General features: G+C 36.0%; 1 protein-coding gene across 10 annotated transcripts in view; it reads left to right on the top strand.

Moving 5' to 3' along the window:
- METTL25 (methyltransferase like 25) overlaps window positions 1-26,687 on the top strand; it is a 155,748-nt gene that overhangs the window by 23,830 nt on the left and 105,231 nt on the right. For all 10 annotated transcript variants that reach the window (XR_008419711.1, XR_008419712.1, XR_008419708.1 and 7 more), the window contains exons 2-5: window positions 1,089-1,253; window positions 1,729-1,835; window positions 15,880-16,476; window positions 19,121-19,268. Coding sequence is in view for 4 of the 10 variants with exons in the window: in XM_053895816.1 (XP_053751791.1) it covers window positions 1,089-1,253; window positions 1,729-1,835; window positions 15,880-16,476; window positions 19,121-19,268 (1,017 nt within the window). In the remaining 6 variants the exon portion in view is untranslated. The remainder of the gene's footprint in view (window positions 1-1,088; window positions 1,254-1,728; window positions 1,836-15,879; window positions 16,477-19,120; window positions 19,269-26,687) is intronic.

The raw sequence follows: 26,687 nt of genomic DNA, 5'->3' as shown, positions 1-26,687 counted from the left end.
CATGTTTAGTGATTACAGTTCTGGGAATAGAAAGCATAGTGAATTTTCTGATTCTCTTAAAACTTCTGTCTGAAAATGGCGTAGTTCACTTTGGTGAGATGTGGCCACACTAGAGCTCAAAAGGATGCATGATCCTCACACAGAGAGAGGTACCCGATGTTTGCAAACAGTACGACAGTTGACCATACTCTTCTTAATGAGTGAGCATTTGGAAATCATCGGTAGTTCCTATAATAAACTTATAGAATGCCTGGTTTAAAACTGACCAGGGGAAGAAAATGAACTGTTTTCACCTGAATATAACATGAGTAGTTTTTGAACTCATCTTGATAGTGCGCTGAACACACATGCACACAAAATTTCTACATGGTGCAAATGATGCAGGGCTCTTTTACAGTAACATTTATACCATTGGGGACATTGCCATCATTCTACATGCAGTGTGCACGGGGAATAACCGTGCAGTGCATGCAGGCTGATTGCCTTTAAATTCACAGTCGCAGGTCAGCCAGACTGTTCATAAATTATGTAATGACTACAGTTTAGCAATATTTTTTTTCAAAAATTTTTAACATTTATTTGTTTTTGAGAGACAAAGACAGAGCACGAGTGGGGAAGGGGCAGAGAGCAAGGGAGACACAGTCCAAAGCAGGCTCTAGGCTCTGAGCTGTCAGCACAGAGCCTGACGTGGGGCTTAAACTCAAGAACCATGTGATCATGACCTGAGCTGAAGTTGGATGCTTAACTGACTGAGCAACCCAGGCACCCGCAATTTAGCAATATTTTAAACTTTTATCTTTTTTTTTTTGGCTTTTGGGACAAAAAAAAAAAAAAGAGACTCATTTTAACTTAGAGTTTAAATATATAATTGTGAGCACGAAGAGAAAACCAGGTGCTACAAATAGCTAATAATCGAAATAATAAATATAATGGAGTCATTAGAGATATTTTCAAAATTCACACCAAAATGGAAATATTGTAATTCATTGTAAAAATCCAGTGTTTTTCATTCATTTTTTAAATCTCACCCAAGTTAGCTATTAACTAGTTATTGCTAACATTTTTCTTTTTACCCTCATTTTTTTTAGGTATTGCCAATTTTCCCCAAATATTTTGTGAAACTTCCCAGAAGCTGGTGAGTGTGGAAGCCTTTGCTTTGGCTGTGAGATATTATTCTGTACAAAACTTGGGAATATGTACTCCTTTTGAACAGTTGCTTACAGCCCTTCGAGGAAATCAAAAACAGAGAACTGGTAGGTGTGTTTGTGTATGTGTATGTATGCATTTTTTTAGTACTAGAAGCAGTAGATTGTTCATATATGTATATCTTTCCAACGTGTTCTTAATTTATTGTTAGACTTTCTATCATGAGCACTGATAGATTGGCTTGTGTCAATCTTTCTTATGAATTATACAGAATAACTTAGTTACAGATCTCCCCATTGTTTCCTACATTGTAGTTCAGTTATCAGTCCTTTCCTTTGTAGTTAATTGTGTTTTCTGTCAAGGAACATTTTTAATAATGTTCTATGGGTCATCTTCTTATTTGTATTCTTAATTCAAATTTTGATTCATAGCAGCTAAACTAATAGAGATTTATCATGCAGACACAATAGAATATGTTATTGTCACATGTAATTGCAGAAAACATGAACATTAACTGATGATTTTTCATTACATTTTGTTCCTTTGATAGCAGTATTTTAATTTTGTTTTACTTTTGTTCAGGTGAAAATGTGAAACCAGATGAGTTTATGAATTTGAAAAAGTCTCATGAAGTTCAGGTTATGTCAGAGCTGATCAGCAGTATTGCTGATTACTGTGGAATAAAGCAGGTAAGAGAATTTGTCTGTATTTTCAGGTGTTAAGGTAATTGCCTTTTTTTGTATCATTCATATCTTTTTGTCTACTATCACTGTCTAGCATTTAAATGTCATTAAATAATAGCTGAAGTTACATATGTCAGACGTTTTAAATATGTGCTCTCATTTCCCAATATAGTGTGAATATAACAAATTTATACTAAAAATAAGATATGACTATTCATGTTTTACCACAAATTTCAGTCTTTTAAATTATCTTTGTTGGGACGCCTGGGTGGCTCAGTCGGTTAAGCATCCAACTTCAGCTTAGGTCATGGTCTTACAGTTTGTGAGTTTCAAGCCCCGTGCTGACATCTCAGAGCCTGGAGCCTGCTTCAGATTCTGTCTCCCTCTCTCTCTCTGCCCCTACCCTGCTCGTCGTGCTTGTTCTCTCTCTCCCTCTCAAAAAGAAATAAACATTTAAAAAAAATTGTCTTTCTTATGTTTCCAACTTGAGGCAGCATTATGATAATGACATTTGGCAAAATTGTTTGCCACTGGGTGTTCTGAGGAGGTGGATTACCAAGCTGTGGTCTGGGGTACCTGCCTCATTATAGTAACTCAAAGAAACTATGTGTTAGAAATTGGAGAATCACAATGCATTCCTGTTGTGAAAGTAGCTTTTGGGAAACATGGTAATGTGTAAAAACAGATGTTAAATTAAAATCAAAGATTGCCTATATTAACCTATAAAAATAGTAAGTTATTTTTCTTATCCCTGGCTCATAAAAAATAGTAAATTAGTTTTCTTATCTCTACAAGAACAATCTCTGGGAGTAGTAGAGAATTTTCCCTCCTTCAGTTTTTTTGGGTATTAGAATATTTTCCATGGATTCTTCCAGACTTGTGGAGAGTTTGAGGGCGACTAGAAAACAATGAAAGCTTGGGCTAGGCATCCAGAGCCACTTGTGGCAACCTAGATCTCTAGGGTAGGGGTCAGAGGCAAGAGCTAAGGCAGTTAATTTTCAGCTTTTTTCTAGTGTATCCTACCTACCAGTACCTGTCAAGATCAGTAACAGGCAGTGATACTCAGCTGGACTAAAAGGGGCAATTACACGGTAAAATTTAAACTACTGCAATACATCTCATATGGCTAAACATAAGAAACATAGAATTGAATGGAAAACTAAAAAATTTACAGAAGACTACATATTTTTTAGTACCACTTTTTTAAAGCTCTTCAGCAAAATAATGGTATATTCTTAATGGAAAAAATACATACAAAAAAGCTATTAAAGAAGCAGGGGAATCATGAACAATAATTTGAGAATAGTTGTTACTGCTGGTCGAGGAAGCAACGAGAGAGATATGGAAGGAAGACATAGTCCTGCACAGTGGAAATACTCATTCTCATTCATAGGGTGGCTGGTTGGTTCATTGTTATAGCAGATACTGTTGGAGGTCTAACCTAAATTTTCTCAGGCATTTCATTAGTGTGCCAGCTTGCCTTCTACCTGGCAGTATCTGCATTTTTCCCTATCGGTTTTCTCTGACTGCTAAAGCAAGCACTACCTGTATACAAGTTCTGGGAATTAATTCCTCCCCGTGAGTAGCCTTGAATTAATGATTGATACAAGTTGATGTGCAGATACATTAACTCCTTAACATTTCAGGTAAGATGATTGTGAACTATGTTGTCTACACTAGCTCTCAGTTTCCCATTGTGATTAAATCCAGCTTGTGCTAAAGTGGTATCTTTTTTTTTTAATATTTAATTTTTGAGAGACAGAGAGAGACAGAGCATGAGGTGGGGAGGGGCAGAGAGAGAGGGAAACACAGAATCTGAAGCAGGCTCCAGGCTCTGAGATGTCAGCACAGAGCTCGGTGTGGGGCTCGAACTCACGGAGTGTGAGATCATGACCTGAGCCAAAGTCGGAGACTTAACCAACTGAGCCACCCAGGTGCCCCTAAAGTGGTATCTTTTTTAATAGCATACCTTTTACTGAGCTGCCTTTCTTTCTCCTTTTCTCTTATCTACTTCCCTACCAGTGTTTCTTTCCCTCCCAGATAGTTCAGTTATACTTAAATCTTTGTTGTAGAATCTTCCCTGTGATAACCCAACTAAGATAAGTGCTATTTATTGTTGTGCTTCATAACTTCATTCTTAGACTACATTTATTCTTTTATTTATATGAAATATTACATAATAAATAACTTCAAATTCATACAGCACATTATTGTTTTGTCAAGTTAATCTTTTAAAATTTATTTTTTATTTATATTTTTGTTTATATTTATTTATTTATTTAAATCCAATTTAGTTAACATATAGTATAATAATGATTTCAGGAATAGAATTTAGTGATGTCATCACTTGCATATAACACCTAGTGCTCATCCCAACAAGTGTCCTCCTTAATGCCCATCACCCATTTAGCCCATCTCCTGACCCAACACCCCTCCAGCAACCCTCAGTTTGTTCTCTGTATTTAAGAGTCTCTTATAGTTTGTCTCCCTCTCTTTATGTCTTGTTTTTGCATCCCTTCCCCTATGTTCATCTGTTTTGTTTCTTAAATTCCACATGAGTGAAATCATATGATATTTGTCTTTCTCTACCTTATTTCACTTAGCATAATACATTCTAGTTCCAGCCACGTTGTTGCAAATGGCAAGATTTCATTTTTTTTGATCGCCAAGTAATATTCCATTGTGTGTGTGTGTGTGTGTGTGTGTGTGTGTGTGTGTGTATGTATGTACACACATATCCCATCTTTTTTGTCCATTCATTAGTCGATGGACATTTGAGCTCTTTCCATATTTTGGCTATTGTCGATAGTAGTGCTATGAACATTGGGGTATATGTGCCCCTTTGAATCAGCATTTTTGTATCCTTTGGATAAATTCATAGAAGTGCAATTGCTGGGTCATAGGGTAGTTCAATTTTTAATTTTTTGAAGAACTTCCAGACTGTTTTCCAGAGTGGCTGCACCAGTTTGCATTCCCACCAGCAGTGCAAAAGGGCTCCTCTTTCTCTGCATCCTCGCCAACATCTGTTGTTGCGAGTTGTTCATGTTATCCATTCTGACAGGTGTAAGGTGGTATCTCATTGTTGTTTTTATTTGTATTTCCCCAACGATGAGTGATTTTGAGCATTTTTTAATGTCTGATAGCCATCTGGATGTCTTCTTTAGAAAAGTGTCTATTCATGTCTTTTGCCCATTTCCTCACTGGGTTATTTGTTTTTTGAGTGGTGAGTTTGATAAGTTGTTTATAGTTATTGGATACTAACCCTTTATCAGATATGTCATTTGCAAATATCTTCTGCCATTCCATCGGTTGCCTTTTAGCTTTATAGATTGTTTCCTTCACTGTGCAGAAGATTTTTATCTTGATGAAGTCCCAAAAGTTCATTTTTGCTTTTGTTTCCCTTGCCTCCAGACTTGTTGCGTCCAAGGTCAATGAGGTTGTTGCCTGTTTCCTCCTCTAGGATTTTGATGGCTTCCTGTCTTATGTTTAAGTCTTTCATCCATTTTTAGCTTATTTTTGTGTATGGTGTAAGAAAGTGGTCCAGGTTTATTCTACATGTCACTGTCCAGTTTTCCCAGCACCATTTGGTGTAGAGACTTTTTTCCATTGAATATTCTTTCTTGCTTTGTCAAAGATTAGTTGGCCATACGTTTGTGGGTCCATTTCTGGGTTCTCTGTTCTGGTCCATTGACCCTTGTGACTGTTGTTGTGCCAGTACCATGCTGTCTTGATGATTACAGCTTTGTAATACAGCTTACAGAATTGTAAGCATTACAGAATTGTAATGCCTCCAGCTTTGGTTTTCCTCATCAACATTACTTTGGGTATTCAGGGTCTTTTCTGGTTCCATACAAATTTTAGAATTGTTTGTTCTAGCTCTGTGAAGAATTCTGGTGTTATTTTGATAGGGATTGCATTGAATATGTAGATCGCTTTGAGTAGTATTGACATTTTAACAATAGTTCTTCCAATTCATGAACATGGAATGTTTTTCCATTTTTTGTGTCTTTTTCAATTTCTTTCATCAGCTCTCTATAGTTTTCAGTGTATAGATTTTTCACCTCTTTGGTTAGGTTTATCCTAGGTATTTTATGGTTTTTGGTGCAATTGTAAATGGGATCAATTTCTGGATATCTTTCTGTTGCTTCATTATTGGTGTATAGAAATGCAACTGATATCTTTACATTGATTTTATAACCTGCAACATTGATGAATTCATGTATCAGTTCTAGCAGTTTTTGGGTGTAGTCTTTTGGATTTTCCACATAGAGTATCATGTTGTCTGTGAAGAATGAAAGTTGGACATCTACCTTGCTGATATGGATGCTTTTTATTTCTTTTTGTTGTCTGATTGCTGCAGCTAGGACTTCCAACACTATGTTGAATAACAGTGGTGAGAGTAGACATCCCTGTCATGTTCGTGACCTTATAGGGATAGATCTCAGTTTTCCCTATTGTGGATGATATTAGCAGTGGGTCTTTCATATATGGTCTTCATGATGTTGAGGTATGTTTCTTCTATCCCTACTTTTTTGAGGGTTTTTATCAAGAAAGGATGCTGTATTTTGTCAAATGCTTTCTCTGCATCTATTGAGAGGATCATGTGGTTTTTATCCTTTGTTTTATTAATATGATGTATAACATTGATTTGTTGATATTGAACCAGCCCTGCATCCCAGGAATAAATCCCACTTGATCATGGTGAATAATTCTTTTAATGTATTGTTGGATCCGATTGGCTAGTTGAGAATTTTTGCATTCGTGTTCATCAGGAAAATTTGTCTGTAGTTCTCCTTTTTAGTGGGTTCTCCTTTTTAGTGTCTGGTTTTGGAATCAAGGTAATGCTGGCTTTGTAGAATGAGTTTAGAAGTGTTCCTTCCATTTCTGTTTTTTGGAACAACTTTAAAGAAATACGTGTTAACTCTTCCTAAAATATTTTGTAGAATTCCCCCAGAACGCCATCTCTCCCTGGACTCTTGTTTGTTGGGAAATTTTTGATTACTGATTCAATTGCTTTACTGGTTAAAATTGCCCAATTTATCGGCATATAATTGCTCATAATATTCTCTTATTGTTTATATTTCCGTGGTGTTGGTTGTGATCTCTTCTCTTTTGTGATTTTATTTATTTGGGTCCTTTCCTTTTTCTTTTTGATCAGTCTGGTTAGGGATTTATCAATTTTGTTAATTATTTGAAAGAACCAGTTCCTAGTTTCATTGATGTGTTCTATTATTTTTTGTTTTGTTTTTTGATTTCTGTATTATTGATTTTTGTTCTAATCTTTATTATTTCCCGTCTTCGCTGGTTTTGGGCTTATTTGCTGTTCTTTCCATCTCTTTTAGGTATAAGGTTAGGTTGTGTATTTGTGACCTCTCTTCCTTCTTTAGGAAGGCCTGGATTGCTATATACTTCGCTTTTAGGACCACCTTTGCCACAACTCAGAGGTTTTGGACTATCGTGTTTTTATTTTCATTGGCTGCCATGTACTTTTTAACTTTCTCTTTAATTTCTTGATTTAGCCCATTCATTCTTTAGTAGGATCTTCTTTAATCTCTAAGTATTCATGGTTTTTCCAAGTTTTTTCTTGTGGTTGATTTCAAGTTTTATAGCATTGTGGTCTGAAAATACACACTGCATGTGTGTACTTGTTTGTACTTGTTGAGGGCTAATTTTGTAAACCAGTATGTGATCTGTTCTGGAGAATGTGCCATGTGCACTCAAGAAGAATGTGTTCTGCTGCTTTAGGATGAAATGTTCTGAATATATCTTTTAAGTCCATCCAGTCCAGTATGTCATTCAAAACCATTGTTTCCTTATTGATTTTCTGCTTTGCTGATCTCTCCATTGCTGTAAGTGGGATTGAAGTCCCCGACGATTATGGTATTATTATCAATGAGTTTCTTTGTGATTAATTGATTTATATATTTCAGTGTTGCCATATTGGGGGCATAAATGTTTACAATTGTAACATTTTCTTAGTGGATAAGCCCCTTAATTAAGATATATATATATATATATATATATAATTATGATATATTACCTGCTTCACCTCTTGTTATGGTCTTTATTTTAAAATCTAGTTTTTCTGATGTAAGTATGGCTCCTCCAGATTTCCTTTGACAACGAGTAACATGATAGATGGTTCTCCATACCTATATTTTCAATCTGCAGGTGTCTTTAGGTCTAAAATGAGTCTCTTGTTAGCAGCATATGGATGGATATTGTTTTCTTATCCATTCTGATTACTCTATGGCTTTTGATTGAAGTGTGTAGTCCATTGACACTTAGAGTGAGTACGGAAAGATACGCATTTAGTGCCATTGTGTTACCTGTAAAGTTGTTGTTTTTGGTGATGTTCTCTGGTCCTTTCTGGTCTTTGTTGCTTTTGTTCTTTTTGTTTGTTTGTTTTTGCCTTTTCTCCACTCAAAGAATCCCCCTTAAAATTTCTTACAGTGTTGAACTAATGGTCACGAACTCCTTTAGCTTTTGTTTGGGAAAATCTTTATCTCTCATTCTATTTTGAATGACAGCCTTGCTGGATAATGAATTCTTGACTGCAAATTTTTCCAGTTCAGGATGTTGAATATATTCTGCCACTCCTTTCTGGCTCACCAAGCTTCTGTAAATAGGTCTGCTGTGAACCTGGTCTGTCTTCCCTCATAGATTAAGGACTTTTTTGTCTTGCTCCTTTCATAATTTTTTCCTTGTCTGTGTATTTTGTGAATTTGACTATGATATGTCTTGGTGATGGTCGGTTTTTGTGGAATCTGATGGGAGTTCCCTGTGCTTCTTGGATTTTGATGTCTGTGTCCTTCCCTAGATTAGGAAGGTTTTCCTTTATAATTTGTTCACATAAACCTTATGTCCCTTTTCTTTCTCTTCATCTTCTGGGTCTCCTATGATTTGGATGTTATTCCTTCTTGATAAATCAGTGAGTTCTCTAAGTCTGTATCATATTCTTTTTGCCTTTGTTTCCCTTTTTTTCCTGCTTCATTATTCTCCATAATTTTATCTTCAGTATTGCTGATTTGCTGCTCTGCTTTGCACATCTTTGGCATTGTGGCATCCATTCGAGGTTGCATCACGGTTATAGCATTTTTTAATTTCAGTCTGACTAGGTGTTATTTCTTTTACTTTCACAGATATGGATTCTCTAGTGTCTTCTATGCTTTTTCTCACCCCCAGCTAGTATTCTTACTATCATGGCTCTAAATTCTAGTTCAGACATATTATTTATATCTGTGTTGATTAAGTCTCTGGCTGTCATTTCCTATTCTTTCTTTTGGAGTGAATTCCTTCATTTTGTCATTTTGGAGGAAGAGAATATAATAATAAAATAAAATATTAAATATTAAAAATAAAAAACAAATCAAAGATCAAACAAAGGAAGCTAGATCCTAGGTGTGTTTCATTCTGCTTGTTGAAAGAAACTTGATAGAAAAAAAGGAAAAGGGGGGAAAAAGGTAAGAAAAATTTTAAAAATTAAAAAATAGAATAAAATAGAATAAAAATAAAATGAATTAGAATACGAAAATTTTTAAATAAAAAATAAAGTAAAAAATAATTTTTTCTCTTTCTGTATCCAAGAAAGAGAAAGAAAAGAGAGAAGAAAGAAAACAATTTAAGCAAAAACAGAACAAAAGAAAATGAACAAATAAATGAACCATCAAAGAGAATGAAACCTGAATGAAGTTACAGCCAGTTTCCCCTAGAACTGAAACTATGAAGCTCTCTATAGTCCATCCACTAAGCAGCACATGGAGTGACCCCCCCCCCCCCCCCGCCATCTTTTGGGGGACGTGCTTGGAGGGCACAATTGGATGGGGCTTGGTATAATGACTCCGTTCTCCAGTAGGTGGCACTGTTTAGCTTACTGGGGTGGATCATTGTGTGTGCACGTGCACACGGCAGGTGGAAATGGTTTTACCCAGCTCCCTAGTCTCTGACACAGGAACTTCACACTCCCACTGACCTACAATCAAGCACCCCTCCTTTGTCTCAGGCCTCCATCCACTCCCTGTCTCTACCTTGTCCATGTCCAAGCTGTCTGGCACCTCTTTCCAGCTCCAGAGTTTTGTCTCAGGTGGGTTTGTGTTTCAAAACCCCGCACTTCATAGACCCTGGTGACTTGGATCTGCACCGACTCTCTGTGGGAGGGTCTTACTGAGCAATGGCTGGGTGCAGGCTTGCCCCAGAAAATGTTTGTGTGGTCATTCAGAGATTATGGCAAATCACAACACACAGGCGGCCCCAGGTCTCACTGCTGCCTGGCATCTTTGTCCCAATGCCAGCAAACACTGCTCTCCGGGGGTCTGCTGGGACCTTTGGCTGTGGGGAGGCTGTATGACCTCTACCAAATGCTCTCCAAGGAGGGGAACCACTTCTCCCCATGTGGCACATGAACCCCTCAGCCTGCATTGCCTGCTTCTGAGGATTCACCCTACTTCCTCACCAGAGTGCCACCAGACAGTGATCTCCAAACCTTTAGACTGTGTGCTCCACTGTTTATAGAATCATAGTGGTATTGAAACCCTCTCCTTTCTTCCCCTCTATGGTTTTGGGGAACAAATTTCTTGTTTAGTCCCCTGCAAGTGTTTTCACTCTCTTTCTCTCCAGCTACTTTCAAGGGAATGTTTTTCCTGCAATCTCCAGATGCCCTCCACTCTCCCCCTTTCTCTTTCTGTTTGTGTCCTCTTTCTGTGAAAATGGCTCCATACCCTCCACAGCTTTTCTCTCCCCCAGTTCACCTCTCTGTTCCATATACCTTGTGAGTTCTGTGGCTTAAGTTATACAGATTGTTGTGTTCATCCTCAGATCAATTTCCCAGGTATTCAAAATAGTTTGGTGCTGATCTACCTGCGTTTCAGGGATGAGACAAGTTCAGGGTCTCCATACTGCTCCACCACCTTAACTCCACCTCCAGCACAGTATTTTATTTCTAAAGTGCAGAGAAAAAATTTTGAAATACTTTAATGTATCATGTTAGGCCTGCTTTAAGGAGACTTTGTTATAGCAGTGAGGCTTATTCTTAGTGAATGAAATAACCTAAAATACAGACTTACAAAGGCTTTCTCTTGATATCACTTTATAGCAGTATTTGATTCTCACAATAATGAAGTTTAAGATCTCTATTATATATGTACAGCTTTTACTTTTAAAATGCTGATTTAATAGGTACAGATTTCATGGGGATAGATAGAAACCCAGATTCTGAAATTCTTAACTTTACTAGTGACCACAGACACCAGAGAAGAGGACAAACGGAATTCATTTTTGATTCAACTATATTGCTGCCTACATGCCAGAAACCTTTGCCTCTCACTAACATTACCAAGGCTTCTTAACTTTTGTTTCCAGAATATGTTCATTCATTCATACCTGTGTGCATGCATTCATTTCACAGATATTTCATTAGTTCCTACCATGTGTCAGGCACTGTTATAGATACTGAGGATGCAGTAGTGAAAAAACAAAAAAATATCTTTGCCTTTATGGCATTTATATTCTAATGAGGAGAGATAGATAAAAAAATGATCATAAGTATATTTTTTGTATATGTTGATACACTTTAAAGAGAAAAAAATAAATAAAAATAAAGGAAGTAGCTGATTCAGAGATGGGAATTAAAGTTTTTGATTAGGAAGGGAGGAACAAGTAACGCAGTGTAAACTCATTTGAATTAAGACCTCTCTTGCTAGGTAAAAGTGTTATCCATTAGAATACCTGGACGAAAAAGCTTTTCACGGAGAAGCAATAACATGCTCAATGATCCTACAGTAAGACTATGCCTAGTGTCTTCTTAAAACAGCCAGTAAGCCAGATAAACTCCAGTGGAGAGAGCAGGGGCAAAGCAGTAGGAGCTGAGGTTGGAGTGGTAGAAGGCAGGTCATGAAGTTGTAGAGTCTCAGAGGCCATTGTGATATTTTGGGCTTTTATCCTGATTGAGATGGGAAATGATTGGACACACTGAATCACTCTGGTTGCTGTGTTGAGGAGCACTGTCTTTGCACTTTTTAACCATAGTCTTTATAGATATTCAGGCTAGTTCTTTCAGAAATTGGCTCCTATCTGAGCATGAGAAGAGCTTTGAGTTAAGGCAAAAATCCCAGTAACAAAGGAGATTAGTAAGAGATAAGATTAAAGTCAATGAGAGATTTTGCTAAGAGGAGAGGTATGATCAGATAGACTTGAGGGAAAGATGGGAGCAGGAAGACTATGAGGAGGTTGTTGCAGTAAGCTAGGCTCAGGGTGCAGTTGCTGAGATTATAGATTTGCTCACATTTCATATGGAGAGTATAAGAGAAAGAAAGGAGTCCTAATCTCCACCTGGAAATATGTACGGAGATATCATTAACTATGATGGAGAATATTATGGGAAAGGCAGGTTTTACAGAGAATATCAAGAACTTCATTCTGAACACATTAAATTTGAAATTCTTATTAGGTATTCAAGTGGAAATGTTTGGTAGACTGTTAGATATATGAGTATGAAGTTCATGGAAGAATTTCATACTGGATTTATAAATTTTAGGTTCGTAGCCTAGAATGGTAGTTAGATCTCTAGGTCAGACAACAAAGTATAACTCTTCTATATGAAGTATAGTACCATACTAAACAGAATTAGGAGACTAGGAAGATACCTCCCACCAGGCATTGGACTGGAGAATCCTTTATTTTCAAACCCGTAAGTTGACCCAGGAAGGAAATGACTATTGTGGGTAAGGGATAGAAGATCAGGATGGTGGAGATTTTGCTATTCAGATCACGTAGTTTGAAGGCAAAAAGTTGCACGGCATGTTACTTAATTCCACAGAGGTTTTCATTGTATTGCTGACACTACATATTGCTACTAAAAGACCAATTTGGAGGGAGATAAAAGTCTACTTGGATTAATAAAATAGAAGTGTGAGTCAGCTGACAGATTTTCTAGGAAAATTTGCCCATTACTGAAAAGGTTTTTAGATGTTCTGTTGTGAACACATGATTCTTAGACTTTCTAGAGCCATCTTACAACCAGAGGAATTACAAATATCTTGATTCACAAGTGGAATTGGCCATAAACAGATTAAGGAGCAAACTCAATTATCTCTTGTTAAGAAAACATCTACATTGGTAGGAACAAATGTGCTGATGCTAGCAACAACTCGCTGTTTGCTAACTTTAAGCTTGTCATCAGCATCAGTGTGCTTCATGGAAGGAAAGGAATGGAGAGCTTCGCTTTCACTGGAGATTCAGATATGGGGAAACTAATAGAGTTTCTACTGCATAGCCCTTATATTTATGATATGTACTGTATCTTTAGTTAGGTTGTAATTCCTTAAGATCAAGATGTATAATGCTTATGTATTTCCCATAATATCTAGCCCAGAGATGAACATCAAAAGGGGTATAAGCTTATTTATGGGAATTATTTATTGGAGTGTTACGTATGAGTAACTCATTGGAGTATTCATTTGAATTGCAAGATCCTAAATTTTTTGAGGACTTAATTATTGGCATTACTTCAAGTATAAGAGTGTTTTCTTGAGTGACTTATACCAGGTTTTAACTGATTTTAGGATAGACATAATAAGAGTAGATATTTCTTAAGAGAGTATTCCTATAATTGTCCATTTATTTCTTACGAAATGACATGGCAGTACAATAATAATCTTGATAATATTTCTCTTATTTTTAGCATTATTTAGGTATAATTTACATATTAACCAATTCTAGGTGTACATTTTGATTAATTTAGTAAGTGTCTGCAGTTGTGTAACCACCATCATAATAAAAAAATATTTGTCACCATAAAAAGTTTCCTCATTCCCTTTCACAAAATATTTCTTTCTCCATTCTCAGGTAACTATTGAACTGCTTGTAGTTGTTTTTGTTTGTTTTGTTTTGTTTTTCTTTTTTTAAGTAAATTCCACCCCCAAAGTGGGGCCCAAACTCATGGCCCCAAGATCAAGAGTCACCTGCTCTACCAACTGAGCAAGCTGGGCACCCCTGCTCTGCTTGTAGTTTTGAATTTTCTGGAACATCGTGTAGATGGAATCAAATAGAATGAGAACTTGTTTTTGACTTGTTTCCTTTAGTTCACAGCTTTTAAGAGTCATCAGTGTTGTATTTACTCTTGGTTTTTCCTTTATGCTATAGTATGAATATACTACAATTTGTTTTGCCATTTACAAGTTGATGGATATTTTAGATGTTACCATTTTTTTTAGCTGCTATGAATATTCACATACAAGATTTTGTGTGGACATGTTTTCATTTGTCTTGGGCAAATAGCCTGGAATGGGATTTGTAGGTTGTAAGCTAAGTGTAAGTTTGAACTTTATAAGCTGCCAGTGTTTTCTAGAGTGCCTGTACCACTTGACATTTATGTGCGTCTCGTTATGATTTTAGTTTGCATTTCCCTGATGACTAGTGATAGTAGGCATCTTTTCCTATTGGCCATTTGTATGTCTTCCTTAATGAAGTGTGCATTCAAATATTTACCCAATTGTAAGTTGTTTGCTTGTCTTATTATTGAGTTGTAATATATATTTTTTATTTTATATTTATATTTATTTGTATTTATTATATATTTTAATTTTTATATATTTATATTATATTTATTTATATTTATTATATGCTTTATATATTCTGGATACAAACAATTTGTGAGATATATATTTGCAAATATTTTTAACCATATTTTTAATAGCAAAATTTTTATTTTCATAAAGTCCATTTTTCAATTAGTTCTTTTGTAGTTCATACTTTTATGTCCTACATAAGAAAACTTTGCCAAGTGTCACAAAGATTTTCTCATGTTTTTTTCCAGAATTTAATAGTTTTTACTATCACATTTACATTTGTGATCCACTTTTTTTTTTAATGTTTATTTATTTTTGAGAGAGACAGAGCGTGAGCTGGGGAGGGGCAGAGAGAGACACAGAATCCGAAGCTGGCTCCAGGCTCCAAGCTGTCAGCAGGCCCAACAAGGGGCTTGGTCCCACAGACCATGAGATCATGACCTGAGCTAAAGTTGGATGCTTAACCCACTAAGCCACCCAGGTGCTCCTGATTTGTGATCCACTTTTAATTAATTTTTGTGTTTGCTGTGTGACAGGCATTTTTCCCCCAGACATACATCCATTATACCAGCACCATTTGTTGAAAACATTATCTTCTCTATTGAATTACCTTAGCCATTTTGTCAAAAATTAGTTGATTATGTAAGTGTGAGTCTATTTCTGTTTTTGATTATTATAGTGTTATATTATTTCCTGAATCAGGGTAATCTTCCAACCTTATTTTTTTTTTTTTTCAAAATTGTTTTGGTTATACTAGGTACTCTGCCTTTTCATATAAACTATAATATCAACTTGTGATTTTTTTTTTTTTTTAAGAAATCTGCTGGGATTTTGATTAGGATTTTTGTTGAATATGTAAGTCATTTTGGGGGAATTGACATCTTCATTTTGAGTCTGCCATTTCATGAACATTCATTTCATGAATGATATATCTTTATTTAGATCTTTCAATTTTTTTCTCTGCTTTTATAGTTTTCAGTGAATAGCTATTTCAGAACCTTTGTTAAATTTATTCCTAGATATTCTATTTTTATGCTATTTTAATTCAATTTGTTTTAAATTTTATTATATAATTGTTCTTTGCTATTATATATGTTTTGATGGTTCATTATTAATTTCTAATGATCCTGTATCCAGATGCATTGCTAAATTCACTTTCTAGTTTTATTAGCTTTTTGTATATTCCTGTAGACCTTCTGTAGACAATCATGTCCTCTATGAAGAGTGACAGTTTTATTTCCCATTAGGTCTTTTACATCTTTTCCTTGATGTATTATACAACCTAGAACCTCTTTTAAAATGTTGAATAAAATTGATGAAAGTGGTTGGTTTTTAATAGGAATCAAAGAATTAAAATAAAAAATAAACATAACAGGTTGTATAAATTATACAACCATTTCTTTATTTGTTTTTAAAAAAGATATTGAGAATGTTTTCTATTCTTATCTGACTAAAATCCTTTCATTCATTCTTTTTTCTTACTTTAGGTAATTGACCTGGGTTCTGGAAAAGGCTACCTAAGCTCTTTTTTGTCCTTGAAGTATGGCTTAAAAGTTTATGGAATTGATTCCTCAAATACCAATACTCATGGAGCTAAGGAGAGAAACAGGAAATTGAAGAAACATTGGAAAGTCTATCATACTCGGTCAAAATTAGATGGCAATGGACTGGCATTAAAAATGGCAAAAGAAAGGAAAGTGCAAGATGAAATTAAATATAAAGTAGATATTGAGGGAATATGTAACAACAGTCCTGCAAATCAAGGAAAGATGTCTACCTCGGATTTTTTGCCAGATTTTTCGGATTCTGTAATTTCTAACATTAGAACACAAATGGAAAACCTACATGTGTATTCACATCGAGAAGAAAATTTGTGTTTTGAAAATGCCTTTTCTCTTATAGACCTTTTGCCTATTAATGCTGTAGAACCTACTTCACTGCAAACATCTAAGAGAAATATGTCTGAAGCAAATAAAGAGAGAAGAAAAATGATATCAAAGTCAAATGAATCAAATATATACTCACCTTTAACATCTTTTATCACTGCTGATTCAGAACTGCATGATATTATTAAAGACCTGGAGGTGATTTCACTTTTGAATTCCTTAATTTAATTTACAAAAATACTCTTAAGACATAGAGTTAAATTTTAATAGTAGCTTACTTAACCTACATATCTTATTTGATTACATTAATCTAAAGGACCAAGAAAATAAAATTATATGCAGTTTTTCATGATTCCTATAGCTGTAAAATCTGCCAAGAGTATAAAATCTGACAATCAGACAATTAACAGTTTTCCAGAATAGAGTGCCCTCCACTCATTTCAAGCCTTCTAAATCAAACAGAAGTACTAGCACAAAAGCTAGCAAGATAAGTTTTATTATTCAATGTAGGGATTTTCAAAATTCCAGTCCAAGAAAACTCTTAACATTTTAATTTAAATTTGCAGTAAAAGGGTAGCTAGGGCAATATTATGTTTAACATTAGCCTTGGTAACCAAATAATGCAATTTTCTTGAGCAAGAGTAGCTTGAGTACTTTTTAAATGAATTGAACTTTTTCTAAACTATAAGTAATTCAGATCATGTAATTGAGAGACAAAATATCTTAATCAAAGGCAGTATTGCATGTTAAGTAGAGGAGATTCTAGAAATCATTTGGCCTCATTATCTTAAAAAAACAATGTAGCTTTTGAAGTTGTAATACTCTATTCTTACTAAATTTTTCAGAAATTCTTCCCTAAAGAAATGAATAAACAAAAGATAGTAGAGTTCCTTGTAAATTTCAATTCCTGTTTGGTAACTGACTAGTATTTTTATTTAATCCTTGTTTGGTAGTCAACCAGTGTTTTGTCCTTTTAGAATGAGGAATTTTTTTTTTCTGAACATTTGTATTTCACTAGATAAGGGAAACTGGTTAGTTCTCATTAATTGTTTTACCTACATATGAAATCAGTAATTAAGTTATACCTTAACTTTCTCTTAGGGATAAACAATCCCAATTACTTTAACTAACTTCAAAATACATAAATTTTAGTGCCTATTATCATATGTTTATATTTTTCAAAATCTTGTTGAAAGTGTATGATCAAAGCTATATGCAAACTATTACAAGAATCTGTCTAATATAAGATGTACTGGGAGAATATTCCTTGAGTCCTACAGTGAATTAACATAATAACCCAAATTAATTAATACCTCCCCTCTCCTCTTTATAACAACATATATAATATTTAAATATTTTGTCATTAGGATAAAATAGTGATTGCATATTTTTGTCTGCCACTTGATAATATTATTAACTAATATCATATGATGACTGTAGTAAAGAATGAAGTTAAATGTTCTTGTATTATCTTTAGGCAGAACTAAGCTAAGTTTAAAGAGAGAGATTTAGGGGCGCCTGGGTGGCTCAGTCAGTTAAGTGTCAGACTTCGGCTAATGTCATGATCTCACCGTTTGTGAGTTTGAGCCCCACGTAGGGCTCTGTGCTGACAGCTCAGAGCCCAGAGTCTGCTTCAGATTCTGTGTCTCCCTCTCTCTCTGTTTCACTCATGCTGTATCTCTCTCTCTCAAAAATGAATAAACATTAAAAAAAATGTTTTTAAAGAGAGAGATTTATACCTCTCTTACACATATATCATGATGATGATAAGAATAGAAAGCATTTACTGAATTTTATTGTGTGCTAGAGATTGTACTATGTCATTTTACCAGTATTAACTTATTTAAGTTTTATCCACTGAGGTAGGGACTATTATTATACTCATTTTACAGATGAGGAAGTTAGAACAAACTTGGTATAATGATTAAGCTCTGTGAATATATGTGTTTGTTCCCATTCTGTATGTGTGTACGTTTAAATTAGGCTTTGGGCAATTAAAAGAAGCATTTCATAGGAGAACTGTTACATAAAATTCATGTTATAACATTAATTTAAAACAAAAATTTTCTATTGAGTTTAATATTGCCACATTTTATGCAATGAATATACTTTTTTGGTGTTGGAGTAGAATTGCCAACTTAACACACTTATTCTTAATGACAACGTTTTGAAAGTTTTGATAGGCAGTTTGTACAGAAGTGAATAAAAAAACTGACTAAAACGTATAAATGTGTCTCAAATCACAAGTTTGTCCTAGTAATGGATGCTACATTTGACTGGCCAGGCTTTAATTTGGCTAATAGTTAAGCAAACAGTAGTTGTAAAAGAGATCAGAGAAAATTCAAACAGATAAGTAATCAAAACCACTAGAAAGTCAACTCAAAAGTATGTTAGTTGACGGGGCGCCTGGGTGGCGCAGTCGGTTAAGCGTCCGACTTCAGCCAGGTCACGATCTCACGGTCCGTGAGTTCGAGCCCCGCGTCAGGCTCTGGGCTGATGGCTCGGAGCCTGGAGCCTGTTTCCGATTCTGTGTCTCCCTCTCTCTCTGTCCCTCCCCCGTTCATGCTCTGTCTCTCTCTGTCCCAAAAATAAATAAACGTTGAAAAAAAAAATTAAAAAAAAAAAAAAAAGTATGTTAGTTGTGATGAAAGATCTTACACACTTTGCCTATAAAGGAAATAATTATTCATAATGGAAAAAAAACATAGAATACTTTCTAGGTAGAATTTGATCATTTTTAAAAGCTCCATATAGTCTAACGAACATTTAAAATCTTCACCTGAAATGTTTTTTTAGCCCTCCTCTTAATGCCCAAATGTATTTTTTCTTCTCATTGTTAAAGGATTGTTTGATGGTAGGCCTCCATACTTGCGGTGATCTTGCTCCAAATACCCTGCGAATATTTACTTCCCAGCCTGAAATCAAGGGAGTTTGCAGTGTGGGTTGTTGCTATCACCTCTTATCTGAAGAATTTGAAAACCTGCACGAAGGTACAAAGTTTTCCATGTCTCATAGTTCTCTTTATTTGAGCATAACGGCTACTTTGTATCTCTCCTTTTTATTATTGTTGACAGTAACATTTGAATTAACATTTGAGCATATCTGATTTCCTTGCAATTTTAATGTTACCGCAAAAGAAATTTGATGTCCAACACCTTATGTAATATTATAGAGGGTTTTTTTGTTCATAAAATGGTCTTAATGAGTGCTAAAAACTGTAAATATTTAAAAATTTTATGCGGTAAATTTTAGAGAACTTCTGTTTAAAAATACTTGTAATATATAGATTTCCTTAAATAGTAAAGCTGAGTTATTTTGAGGTGAATGTACAGTGGCAAAGTTTGCTTTCATTTCCAAAGCCTCTGTTTTGTAAAGAATATTGATAATTTTTTGAAGAAAGTTCTTTACTGTATTTTGAAGAGTCAACATACTCTGGTTTTAAAAATCTGCATAACTGCTGCTCTGGGAAACAGTGTGGAAGTTCCTCCAAAAATTAAAAATAGAACTACCCTATGACCCAGCAGTAGCACTGCTAGAAATTTGCCCAAGGGATACAGGAGTGCTGATGTACAGGGGCACATGTACCCCAATGTTTATAGCCGCACTTTCAACAATAGCCAAATTATGGAAAGAGCCTAAATGTCCATCAAATGACGAATGGAGAAAGATGATGTGGTTTATATATATGTACAATGAAATACTACTTGGCACTGAGAAAGAATGAAATGTGGCCTTTTCCAGGAACATGGATGGAACCTGGAGGGTATTATGCTAAGTGAAATGAGTCAGGCAGAGAAAGACAGATACCATATCTTTTCACTCATATATGGATCCTGAGAAACTTCACAGAAGATCAGGAGGAAGGGAAGGGGGGGGGGGGGGAGTTACAGAGAGGGAGGGAGGCAAACCATAAGAGACTCTTAAGTACTGAGAACAAACTGAGGGTTGATGGGGGGTGGGAGGCAGGGGAAAGGGGGTGATGAGTATTGAGGAGGGCACCTTTTGGGATGAGCACTGGGTGTTGTATGGAAACCAATTTGACAATATATTTAATATAAAAAATAAATAAATAAATAAATAAAATAAAAATGATTAAAGGTAAACAAAAATAAAAAATAAAAGTCTGCATAACTGTGCAATTGCATCAAAACAATATTCAGACTGCTGTCTGGACTGAGAAGGTACCTGAGGAGCAAGGTAGAGTATTGTGGGAGGACTTGCATCCCCTGGCCTTTCCAGAGCACCTCCTGAAATTCCTCTGTTTCATCCACTTGATACGTTATATCTCTCCATAAGGTATGGTTTCAAAACCTCTGGTTCAGATTAGGTAGTTATTCAGTCTATTAACATTAGCAGCTCTCTTTTCTATTAGTATAATGAAGTCTTTATCAACATCTAGCACCCACTTGCTAAGAATTTTTAGGTCAAGAATATGTGTGCATATGGATGGGATTTATGCTTTTCTCAGTTTTAAAACCCAGGTGAATATGAAGTTTTGATTTTTTTCATTTAGTCATGTTCAAGAGGTAAAAAAATTATGATTGTATAATTCTACTGAAATTTGACTGGGTGACATAGAGGTCATCCTTAAAACTGACAAAGATTTTTATGAAATAAAAGTTAATAGAATTTGAATTCTTTTATGTGTTTTCAAAACTCTCTTTTGGGAAAGGTGCACACAAGTAAGGTTGTAAATACGTAGACATATACAGAGTGAGAGAAAGCAAATTGGCAAAAAGTTAACAACAGTTTGATTTAGATGGAGCATATATATATATTTGTTATGCCATTATTTCCAACTTTTCTCTGAGTACAAAAATTTTCAACATAAAAATTGGGAGGGAAGTGAACCTAAAACTAGAAAAGTGTTTATACCAAACTATATACCCATATATTTACATTATTTTACAGTCTTTTTATTCATCTTCCCTAAAAGAAATGAAGAATGTTACCTTCAATACAATCAGAGTCTTAACAGCTTTTAAAATATTAAATGAGTAATGTTTTCCTGCATCAGCAATAGTGTAAGGTTCTATGTAGGGGGGAGGTTTGATTCTTCGTTCAAGAGCTTCCTCTTCTAAGGGTACAGTGAAATGGAGTTTCTTTAATAATCAGGTCCTTTTGCAGGAAGGTGTGGATGCTCGATGTGTCCTTTAATTCAGAGATGCTGTCCTGCAGCATAAGATCTTTCATTTCAGGGGCACCTGGGTGGCTCAGTCGGTTGAGCGTCTGACTTCAGCTCAGGTCATGATCTCACAGCTTGTGAGTTCAAGCCCCGCGTCAGGCTCTGTGCTGACAGCTCAGAGCTGCTGCCTTCTTCCGATCCTGTGCCTTCTTCTCTCTCTGCCCTTTCCCCACTCCCACTTTGTCTCACTCTGTCTCTCAAAAATAAATGAAAAAAAAAAAAAAAAAAGGTCTTTCATTTCAGCTGCCTTCTTGCTTCTTTCATTTTATGGTCATCATGCCCTCAGAGATGCCTTCCCCTTCCTAAGGACCCCTCTCTCCTCTTGAGGCAGTGCCATCTTAGGACTGCCGTCTGTGGTCCTGCTGGACCTTTGCAGCCATTGCTGTGTATAATCAGGTCTCAGACCTGATCTCAGTACTTCCCACCACCATCGAGATCCTCTTTTTCAGCTTTGTTTTGTATTCTCTGTCACACCCATTTTTCCACACCTGATTCTCCCTCTGGAGTGATCGCCTTAGCTGGTTCTGTTGCTTTAGGATGTTTATTTACTAACCCACAATTGAATCAAAATTTGTAGTTTAGTTGTGGCTGTATTTCATACTGGTAGGAGATAATATGATTGAATAAACGTTTCTTGGCCAGCTACTGTCTTCAAGGCATGGTACTTGGCACTTCATGTACAATGAAGAGAGATGAGGGAGGGGCTCATAAAAGTACTTTGGGAAAGAAGTAAAAGACTCAAATAGATGACAGGCAGAGTTCAGTGTAGTTCAACATTCATCAAATGCCCCCTATGTTCCATACTGTGCTAAGCAGTGATGATATTAAAATGTAAGAGGTATCATCTTCACCCTCAAGGGATTAAAAAAAAAAAAATAGCCCTTAATCCTAGGAACAAGATAGTCCCTGTTAGTAACTTAGTTTGTAAAAAATCATTTAGAATTTAGAATACGAAGTTCCAATAATATAGAAAGATTTTTAAAATGAGAATAAAAGTTTCCCCACCCATATTTTTGGTTTCTTGTGTGTTTTTCCAGGAAAGAAAATGTATACACATATGTGCACACTCTATATTCTTAGGTTTTAGGGAACCAAAAGATAAACAGTTTATTACCTTATTTTTTTCACTTTACATATTATGATGATCTTTCTATATCAGCACATAGGATGTTGCCTTATTCTTTTTAATGATTCCAAGGTATTTCATATGCTATTTTTTTTATTTATTCAGTCTTAAATAGTTATATTTTCTTAAAATAGTGGTACTTTTCTTTCAGCAAACCAAAATTTAATGAACAGTTGGTCGGGTCAGTGTAAAGTTTGGAGAACACAAAATATGGCACCAGTGTTTCTATTTTCTGATCCTCAAACATTAGTTTCAAAGGAATGTAGTAAGTACTATAAGACAGAATATTACACCTGTGTCTTATAGCAGAATAACATGTAGCCCAGTCTATGAGGGAGGGATGGGAGCTGCTGTTGAGTTCCCAGGGTGGCAATACCCACTGTGTCTTAAAAGGTCAGCAGGAGTTAATCAGACAAAGAAGTGGAAAAGGTATTGCAGGCAGTAAACAAAGGCATGGGGTGGTAAGTGTTCAAAATCGTTTCATTCTCTTTGCCTTTCATAGCTACTGTTTCTCTTTGTCTTTTCTCCCATCCTGTTTTTCCTTGTGTCTTTCTCAGAGGCAGTGATAATGGTAATCCTAATGATCATTTCAGTGGATAGAAAAGTAGTTTTTAGACTGAATGAGACCTCTGTTTTCTCATTTCAGTTTACCCACAAATCGTTTCCCCAGAATCTCTCCCTGGTTCTCTTAGTTTATTTATTTAATACTTAGCCATTCATAAAATAATCTTTGGATCTTCTGCAAAGATTAAATTAAACACCTACAAATTTCACACTCTGGAAATGGAAGTCTCTCAGTTAACAGATCTCAAGCATTGCTCTTGGGACCTTTCCTTCTCTAGAGTGGAAGTTGCCATTGTTCACTGAGTTGATATGACATTTTTGGCCCCAGGATTTAGACAAGAAAAAAATGTTGGGAAGGTTTGTTACAGCTGTGTCCAGCAGCTACAGACTTATTTTCCCTCCTATAGGCAGAGTCAGTTCTGGGAAAGGCCTTCCTATCAAAACTATTTTAGCTGAGATTATCAGGCAAAGAATACTAGGCTTAAGCGGGAAAAGCTGATAGTATTTTAGTGCTGCTTGCATTTCTTATGCATACCTGAAACAAACAAAGTTGGGAGTTTTACTTGTCAGGAAAGCGAAAGATAAGCAGAAAACAACAGGACTGAGTGATATGAAGGAAGCAGGTGGAGATGTATTACAACATGAGTACCTTCAGATGTTTTGGAGGTCAAGGAAAGCGGTGGAAAGCCAAAAGATAGGAGAAAAATGTAGAAAAATAAGTCAGAGGAGTAACAAAGGCAACCCAATCGTATTTATGTTGCAGTTTTGCCGAGCTTTGGACTGACACATTTTCTCATCTCAAAAGCCAGATGGCAAAGGTAACTTATTCCTTCTCTCTTTCCCACACCCTTGTCTCCATTTTCTTGCCCTATCTTGGCTGTAGTGAAAGAAAGAAAAGATGAACGGTCTCCTGCAAGTTTTATAATAGTGTTTGTTAATTCTGGCTGCCCAGCTGGATCAAGTATGATGCTTTCAGTATATAGATGCCAGGGACCTGCTTCTGACTTGCTGAATTATAATCTCCAGGAATGGCACTTGAATGTAAATGTTTTTAAGAAGCTCTATAGGTAATTCTGATGAACAGCATGTTTGAAAAACAAGATATTTATTATGGTTCTGTTAAGAGACATACAGAATTCTAAAAGATGATTTGTGGAAATCTATTCAAGATTATTTAGGGGCGCCTGGATGGCTCAGTTGGTTAAGCACCTGACTTTGGCTCAAGTCATGATCTCACAGTTCGTGGGTTCAGACCCCAAATGTTATTCTGCTATAACATTCTCTCAGTGTGGAGCCTGCCTGGGACACGCGTGTGTGTGTGTGCATGCTCTCTCTCTTGCGCTCTCTCTCTCTTAAAAGAAATAAACTTTAAAACGAAAGATTATTTACAGTTATTTTGACCTCTCCCATACACAGAAACTCTGTTCACATGCAGATTTGCAGATCCAAACCAAAGGCTGACCCCAAAAGGGCCCAGGAGGGCATATCAAAGTCCAGGGTGAAGAGTGCTAGAATAATTAACCCATAAAAGGTCCTTGAAGTACAGAGCTTAGACTAAAACCTGGGGAAACCAAATATAGAGGGCAGGATACCATGTAATAAATGCATAATAAACTTAAGGGCTAGAAACGAGACAAAATCAAGGGGAAAAATATAGGACAAGCAAAGGAACATGCAAGATAATTATGAATACTACTAAAATTCTGATAGCTTAACTTGGTTGATGAGCAGGTGTGTGTGTGTGTGCGCCTGTGTGTGTGTGTATGTGAAGGCAGACAACAGCAAACAGTTTATTATGGACTATATAGCAGTAACTATTTGGATAGATAGAATATGGATATAGTCTTATTTTGTATATACAATATATGCTATATCATTCTTGTATTCCTTACTAAAATGGGAGTCCACCACTGTACAGTTCGATCAGTACATTAAAACTAACTTACAGGACATGAGGTTTGCATCCACAGAGTTGGCATATTCTCTGTCATAGATCTAGCACTCAGGTTCCATGGAGTTATATCTCTGAATGGTCAAGTGTGTCATGTGTCTCTCCCTTCATATCTTACACACCTGCCCCTCGCCCTCACTTTGTTTACACAGCTGGTTTTCAGTTTGAATTGGGGCAGTGTTGCCCTTTGGGATGTAAATTTGAGTTATTAATAGTCCAACATAGTATAGTCAGAAAGTCTGGTATGTGCACTGCAACTTTTCATGATGATACGTACTGTGCAAACAATATGTGTTGTACATGATATGTTTACCCAGTGTACTGTGGTAGATCGTGGAGGTGGCCTGCCATGAATGTCAGTTTTCAAAAATACCTCAGAGCTCTCTGAGTCATTATGAATACCGAAGTTATACCATATGTTTTAAAGACTGCTTTTAAATATTTATACATTATGAGCCAGTGGTTCCTAGGAGAACAAGAAATACCAGAAACAGTTTTATTGCAGTGCTTTACAGAATGTATATATTTTCCCAAGCTTGAATTGTGTCAGCATTTTGTCTTCATATTGATTATTACTGTCATAATTAACTTGAAAGACTTACATCATTTTTTCCCCCAGAAGTCGGAGGAGACATTCTTCCGGTTGTTTTTTCTGTAAAGGTAGAAAAGTGCTAGAGGAAACACTACTGGTTACCTATCTAGATCCACATGTTTCTTTTTCCTTGCTAACTGAATTATAATTTTGTTCAGGCATCAGTCTTTAAGAAGATTGTACCCTTCTATCGCCTCAGAAATAGATGGCTTTCTTTCTTTTTTTTTTTTTTTTTTAATAATTTCTATACCCAACATGGGGCTCGAACTAATGACCCTGAGATAAAAAGTCACGTGCTTTTCTGAGTCAGCCAGCCAGGCGCCAGAGAAATAGAGGACTTTCAGTCTCAATTAATTATGGTAATTTTATTTATTTAGGAATGGATATTACCAATGAAGCATGAGGAACATATCTCCTAGGGGGTTTCCTAGGAAGTTTTTATGTTTTCCTTAAAACTGAGCACAAAGAAGGAAATCACTTTTCTTTTCTTTGCCTCTGGACTTGGTCATTTGTATGTGTTTGTTGAACTTCACAGAAGTATTTATATCTGTCTGTCATGTATTCTGTCAGAAATTGGTGTTAGTGAAAAAAGAAAAAGAATTGGTGTTAGTGCTCTGTGTCCTTTGGGCCCAGTCTGAGGCACTTTTCCTCCAAATGTATGTGACCCTTGCAGAGGCTTAGGAGTACAGGAGGAGTGGAGAAAGATCTAGGACCTTGGAGAGTCACCTCAGGTGGTTTTATAGCACTTCTAACCTGGCCTCCATAGGAAGTGCCTCCTAGGAGCGCCTCTTGTTAGGGCACAGATGTGTGCTCGGGTCTTTCCCCAGCCCGCCTCTGAGCCCAGTGCCAGGAGGTCTTCTCCTACCGTCAGTGCCTTCACGTCCCCCCCTCCCCCGGCATTAATGTGTTACAGGGTATTAAGGTGATTCTCCCATAGATCCCCCTCCGTTTACTTTTGTTTTGTTTTCAACCACAGGAGGACTGCAGAAAG

Source organism: Panthera pardus, unplaced genomic scaffold (genome assembly GCF_024362965.1).
Source record: "Panthera pardus isolate Hobbes unplaced genomic scaffold, ASM2436296v1 HiC_scaffold_6, whole genome shotgun sequence".
NCBI lineage: Eukaryota > Metazoa > Chordata > Mammalia > Carnivora > Felidae > Panthera > Panthera pardus.
Note: the sequence above shows the minus strand (reverse complement) of the source record. Positions and strands in the feature narration are given on the sequence as shown.